Source organism: Giraffa tippelskirchi, chromosome 14 (genome assembly GCF_054371585.1).
Source record: "Giraffa tippelskirchi isolate mGirTip1 chromosome 14, T2T-mGirTip1v1.2.pri, whole genome shotgun sequence".
Classification (NCBI taxonomy): Eukaryota; Metazoa; Chordata; class Mammalia; order Artiodactyla; family Giraffidae; genus Giraffa; species Giraffa tippelskirchi.
Window position 1 is genome coordinate 64,970,702 of NC_137288.1, and position 6,000 is coordinate 64,976,701.

At 49.1% G+C, this 6,000-nt stretch overlaps 1 protein-coding gene and 1 long non-coding RNA gene across 3 annotated transcripts in view; one reads left to right on the forward strand and one right to left on the reverse strand.

Moving 5' to 3' along the window:
• The window catches only part of MBD2 (methyl-CpG binding domain protein 2), a 63,802-nt gene extending 62,033 nt beyond the window's left edge, over positions 1 to 1,769 (reverse strand). The window contains exon 1 of one of the 2 annotated variants that reach the window (XM_081562145.1): positions 1,061 to 1,769. In XM_081562145.1, the coding sequence (XP_081418271.1) occupies positions 1,061 to 1,611 (551 nt within the window). In that variant the 5' untranslated portion in view covers positions 1,612 to 1,769. The remainder of the gene's footprint in view (positions 1 to 1,060) is intronic. The other variant, XM_081562146.1, reaches the window with a different exon arrangement.
• A 795-nt stretch (positions 1,770 to 2,564) lies between these two features.
• On the forward strand, positions 2,565 to 4,374 carry LOC145534523 (uncharacterized). Its single transcript, XR_014074715.1, has 2 exons — positions 2,565 to 3,577; positions 4,020 to 4,374. It is a non-coding gene; the product is annotated as an uncharacterized LOC145534523 (long non-coding RNA).
• Positions 4,375 to 6,000: the final 1,626 nt, after the last annotated feature.

The window sequence follows — 6,000 nt, forward strand, 5'->3', positions numbered from 1 at the left end:
CACTCTGATGGTTAAATGGCAGATGACAACTACTTCAACACCTATGTTTAGTCCCTGAAAATGATTCAATGAACCCACACACGCTGCTCTCCAAGCCACTGAGTATAACACATTTATGTTCTCTTCTAGAAATGGGACAGTTTATAAGAAAAATTCGCAAATTTGTTGTTAAGAAAATTCCACTGGTATCAAGAGACACAGATCCTGTCCTGAGCTTACTGGGTCATCCAAACTAACGACACGGAGAGCATGACCACAGGATTCATCATCAAGCTGAAAACTTTTCATCGTTCGGACCAAGATTTCTCAATCCTGCACTTGTGACATTTTGGGCCAGTTAATTCTTTGCAGTGAGGGCTGCCCTGTGTATTACAGAATGTTTAGCAGCATCCCTGGTCTCTACCCATTACATGTCAGTAGCACCCCCCTTCCACGGTGCCACAACCAAAAACGTCCCCAGACAGTGCCAAATGTCCCCTGGGGGGACACACTCTGGTTGAGGAGCCTGACAGCTGACCACAGTGTCTGCTTCCAAAGGCGAGTCAATTCTGCAACAAGGGCGGTTCCAAGAAAACTTCAGGCATCCCCAATGGTGACTTTGTATGACACTTCCCCGGGGATCCCAACAAAGTAACTAAAACCTGGTTTACTGTCATAGATGGCTCCTTTCTTCCACGTGTGCGTGATTAAACACTCTTTGCGATGATGAATCTGGGACGGGCTTGGGACGGCAGCCAACAGCGGCTGGTTTTATAGTTTCGATGAATTGCACCTTCTTTTAACCCTTCGGTGGACCAGTCATCCCTGCCAGAATAACCCTGATTTTTCCCCCCCGCAAACCATCACTCCCCGGGACCCCACCCGGTGGAGACGCCCTCCGACGGGCTCGCATCATTCGGACGCTGTGACTGTCACTGCACTGGGGGTGGGGTGGGGGGTGGGGGAGTCACCTCTCAGCCACGGGCCCGGGCCCCTCTGCTGTCCTGCTGACACCCCCCTACCCAGGTCAGCGCTCGACCCCCCGACCCCGGGCTGACCCCGCCGCCCCCTAAGGCGGTACCTGAAGTAGTAGACATCGCTCTTGCCGGCGCTGAGCCCAGATTTTCGGATCACTTCCTCCTTCTTCCATCCGGGGGGGAGGGCCGGGCAGTCCATCCTCTTCCCGCTCTCCGCGGCCCGGGGTCCCCGGGGCCCCGGCCCCGCGCTCCCCGACGGGAAAGGGACCGGCTCCCGCCGGGGGGCGCCGCCGCCGCCTCCTCCGCCGCCTCCGCCGCCGTCGCCGCCAAGGCCGCCGCCGCCGCTCGGGGGACGGCCGCGGCCCCGGCCCCGGCCCCGGCCCCGTCCCCGGCCACGGCCCCGGCCCCGGCCACGGCCACAGACGCCGCCGCCGCCGCCGCCGCCGCCCCGGCCCGCCGGCTTCCACCGCCCCCGGCCACGGCCGCCGCCCCGCGCGCCCTCCCTGCGCGCGCCGCTCACCGGGGACGGGGCGAGCGCGCAGCCCGGGCCCCCCTGCTCGATGGCGGAGCCGCCGCCAGCGCCGCTGCCGCCCGCCGCGCTCTCCCCCTCCTCCTGCTCCGGGCAGCAGCGGCCTCCCCCCGGGTGCGCGCGCATCCAGCCCCCTCCCCAGCCGGCGCTGCGCTTCTTCCGTAACCGAGCCCTTGGAATCCCGGAGACCCGCCCCGCCCGCGGCGCGGCGCGCGGGGGACGCGCGCAAGCATCATAGAGCGGGCGCGCACAGAGCGGCCCTCCCGCCGGGGGGCGGGGCCTCCGCCGCCGCCTCTCAGGTCCTCCGAGCGGCCATCTTGGCCCCGCCTCCTGTGGGACACGCCCCTCCCTCGGCCCCGCCCACCGTGCCTCCGGCCGCGCCCTTCCGGCCCCCCGCCCCGACGCGGTGCGCGTCTAGGCCCCCGGCTGCGGGCGGAGAGACGTTAGGGCCTTTGCGGTACCTTTGTTTCGAGTTGGGTTATACTCGCTCGGTGTGCAATCTCATCTATGTCTGCTTCCCAATTAGTGAGCGGCAAACAAAGTGTATCTCTTATTTTATATTTACCACCTCGACTGTTCATTTAATGAATAGGAGATACCTTTTCCTGCCTCGACGTCGAAGCTCGCCAGGGAGCTCAGGTTGATGGAGTGAATTGAAGTGTCCTCATAGCAGACTGTCACTAGCCTCCAGAGTCCGGCTTTCGGAACTTTAGGACTCAGGATTGATTGTCATCCCAGAACTTTGTAAGGCCATAGGAAGGGAAATGACAGCCCGGAAAGTTCCCTCCAGTTCTACAGGATTTACCTCTAACGTCCCCATAAAATGACCAGAATTCCTGAATCCACCTAGAATTGACCAAACTTCTTAGTATCTTTTTTTTAAACTTATACTTCGTTTTCTAATGACCTTTAACAAATATCCATGGCCTTTGGCCTCGTTAATGCACCCTGGTGCTGAAAGACCCATTTAACCTGATCACTAGCCTTAAGGAAATGGCAACCCACCCAGTATTCTTGCCTGGAGAATCCCTTGGACGGAGGAGCCTGGTGGGCTACAGTCCATGGGGTCGCAAAGAGTCGGACACGACTGAGCGACTTCACTCACTCTTTCACTCACTAGCCTTAAGGAATCTGCGTGGAATTCACTTACACGTGCCAACCCATTGTTCAGGAGTGATTTTTAAAGAATAATACCAAATTGATTAAGAAAACTGATTTCCATTTAAGAGGAGTACAACTTGTATTTGTATAACCTTTTGAATACATTATGAAATGTTGGGTTACTGAAAACAGTGTTATGGTATCTTCAGATTTTGAACACACAGGACCTAAAACTTGAGGGCCAAGTTTAATGGATATAAAAAAACTGATGAACATAAAGTAGTGGAAAATCTATATTTGATTTGCTTTTGCAATTTATTAAGACAAACAGCAACTAAAACACACAAACTTGTCTCTGGGCCTGACCTTAGACTGCTTTTAATGTCTATGAGTTGAGCTACATTAAGCTATAGCTTAATGAAGAAATCTGTTTAGAATTGTGTCTAGCGAAGAGTTGGAAAGTCAAGTTCTCAGGAGAGAGGTCAGTTCTGAAGATACACTCAACTTGTGAAAGTGATAATTGAAGGGAACCCTGCAAGTGAGTAAGATCTCCAAGGAAGAGCATGCATCGTAAATTAATTAATTAATTTAACATTTAAAGATAATTGAAAAAGGAACCAAGAACTGAATCATAAGGAACACATACATTTATGGCTCAGGTGAAGGAGTTAAAGTCAGAGATTTATGAGATCAAAGTTTGGATAACAGGGAATCCCCTGAGAGTCCGGTGGTTAAGACTCTACTTCCACTGCTAGGGGACGGGATTCGATTCCCAAGCCGTGTGGTGCGACCAAAAAAAAAAAGTTTGGATAACAAACACCCTGTAGGAGGAAGGGGTTGACTTTCACACTTAATTATTGAGATAACACAAGGGAAAAGATATACTTTTGCAAATTTTTACCTTTCCGTGCTGTGTCTAACAAGGCTGTGGATCAAATGATGCAATGGATGTAAAAACATGTCTAAAAGAGCAAATCACTATCAATTTAAGGTAATTACTTTGACTTCTACTACCAGATTGTATTTGCTGAATCCTACTAGATAAAGTGGAGTGCTCCCTTCACTAAGATAATTCTCATTTAGGGCATTTCAAAAGCTTCTCTGGTCAAACTTGAATTTTTCTGCTGTGATACCATAAACCAAAGGATAAAAACAAAAGCACTTAATTATTCTACCACTAAAGGAAGAAAATAATCTAATTAAGAAAACATTAAATTCTCGCAGGGACTAGATTGACACCTAAAAGTATTGAGGATAAATGCTAAACACCTAAGAGATGGATCCTTTTGTTTCCCTTAAAATACTGGACAAATAATAATCCTTTTATAACCCTGGGAGAATGCATTTTCTATCACCCTTTGAAGAATAGCAACATTGTTTTTCTGAAGCAAGAAAGCTGTGACCAAATTTTTCAATTTTAATCTCTCTTACAGTGGAAAAGGTCTTGCTAACTTCACCTTATGGGAAACGTGAAAGACAACACCAGCGAGGATTATGTATGAAATCTGGCCAATTAAGCAAACAATTGAGAGTTAACCACTTTGGATCTCTTACTCTCAGGTGTAGAAGCAGGTGCTGAAACACCAACTGTCACCCCTGAAAGACTATCTATTCTTTGAAATATTTTCCTTGCATTATTTCCAGAGACAGCTGAGGTTAAGCCACTACAGAAATGTAGTTTTCAACAAAATAGGTGTTAGTTTGGATTTTTATTGAGAAAAATGAAACAAATTCAGAGAATGAAACTTCAAAGAATGTGAAGTAGTGGCTAGTTTTAAAGAAAGAAAATGAAGTCGCTCAGTTGTGTCCGACCCTTTGCGACCCCATGGACTGTAGCCTACCAGGCTCCTCCATCCATGGGATTTTCCAGGCAGGAGTACTGGAGTGGGGTGCCATTTCCTTCTCCAGGGGATCTTCCTGACCCAGGGATCAAAGCCAGGTCTCCCACATTGTAGGTAGACGCTTTGTGCTTTATGCTTTACCACCGTCTGAGCCACCAGGGAAGTCAACAGGCTGGTTTTAAGACCTGTGTATTTGTTAAAGATACATAACCTGCTGGCTTCCCAGATGGCTCAGTGGGTAAAGAATCCACTCGCAGTGCAGGATATGCAGGAGACTCAAGTTTGATCCCTGGATTGGGGAGGTCCCCTGGAGGAGAGCATGGCAATCCACTCCAGCTTTCTTGCTGGAGAATCCCTTGGACAAAAGAGCCTGGCAGGCTACAATCCATAGGGTTGCAAAGAGTTGGCCACAACTGAAGAAACTGAGCACGCGCGCGCGCACACACACACACACACACACACACACACACACACACACACACACACACACACACACACACACACACACACACCCTGCATTTGAATTTTTGAATGTGATACTCAGCAAAAGAAGGATTTAAATATTAGACATCTTCTTGTTTCTAATGAGCATATTTGCATCAGGAGATAACAGGGACGTCACTTTCCCTCTCTTAACAGAGTCCAAGCAGTAGGGTCAGAATTTATCAAGACATTAAATACAAGTGAGGGCATAGCCAAAAACCATTTTCCAGCTCCAATTAGCAGGTTTTATGATTCACTGAATTGGCCTGACTACTGTTCACCTAATTCCCAACTAAAACGAAATGCTGCTGGCATGGCACATCAGGTTGCCAAATGACACTTTCAAGTACATACAGTATAAATAAAGGGTTTTTTTTTTATTATTATTACCTGCCACTTGGAATGACTACAGAGGAATCTTACACTGCATAGTTAAAACTTAAAAGAGAAGGGTTAATTACTTGAAAGGCAAGAGAAAACAAGGAGAAGTAAGTTTTGTACCAAGGGAAATTATTTCAGAAGATAGTATGTTGTATTTTTTTAAATTTTCCATGGGTTGGTACATTAGCTATAGGTAAGTAGCTGGTATTAAGCATTTAGGATTAAGGAGTGGAGAGGGGCTTCTTTGATTTAACTTCCTAAAAATAGAAAACGCACTACTAAGAATAGAAAGAAAGCCTCATTTATGTTTCAGGAGCCTTAGAATGCCATTTAACACGCTCAACAATGAGGTTTTTTAACTTAATTCTGGCTGTGAATCACCAGAACACTCAAGCCCGAGTTCCCAAAGGGCAGCAGCTGCAAGCTCGTCGCCTAGCCTGCGTTGTGCACCCCAAGTTCCAGAAACGTGCTCCTGCCCACATCGCCAAACATCTCAGGCTCTCCCAGCCAAAGCCCCAGGCCAAGGCTCAAACCGAAGCAAACTTCAGCTTCGGCTCCAGTTCAGGCTTTCACAGGTGCCCACGTCCCCACAAAGCCTCCAGAGTCGAGGCCCTTATCTGCCAACGTGAGGACAGGAGGACTGGTGTGACCACTGGGCTGCTGTGTGCATGGCGCTGGGGTCCTCCTGTGCTATTTGTGCAAATAAACC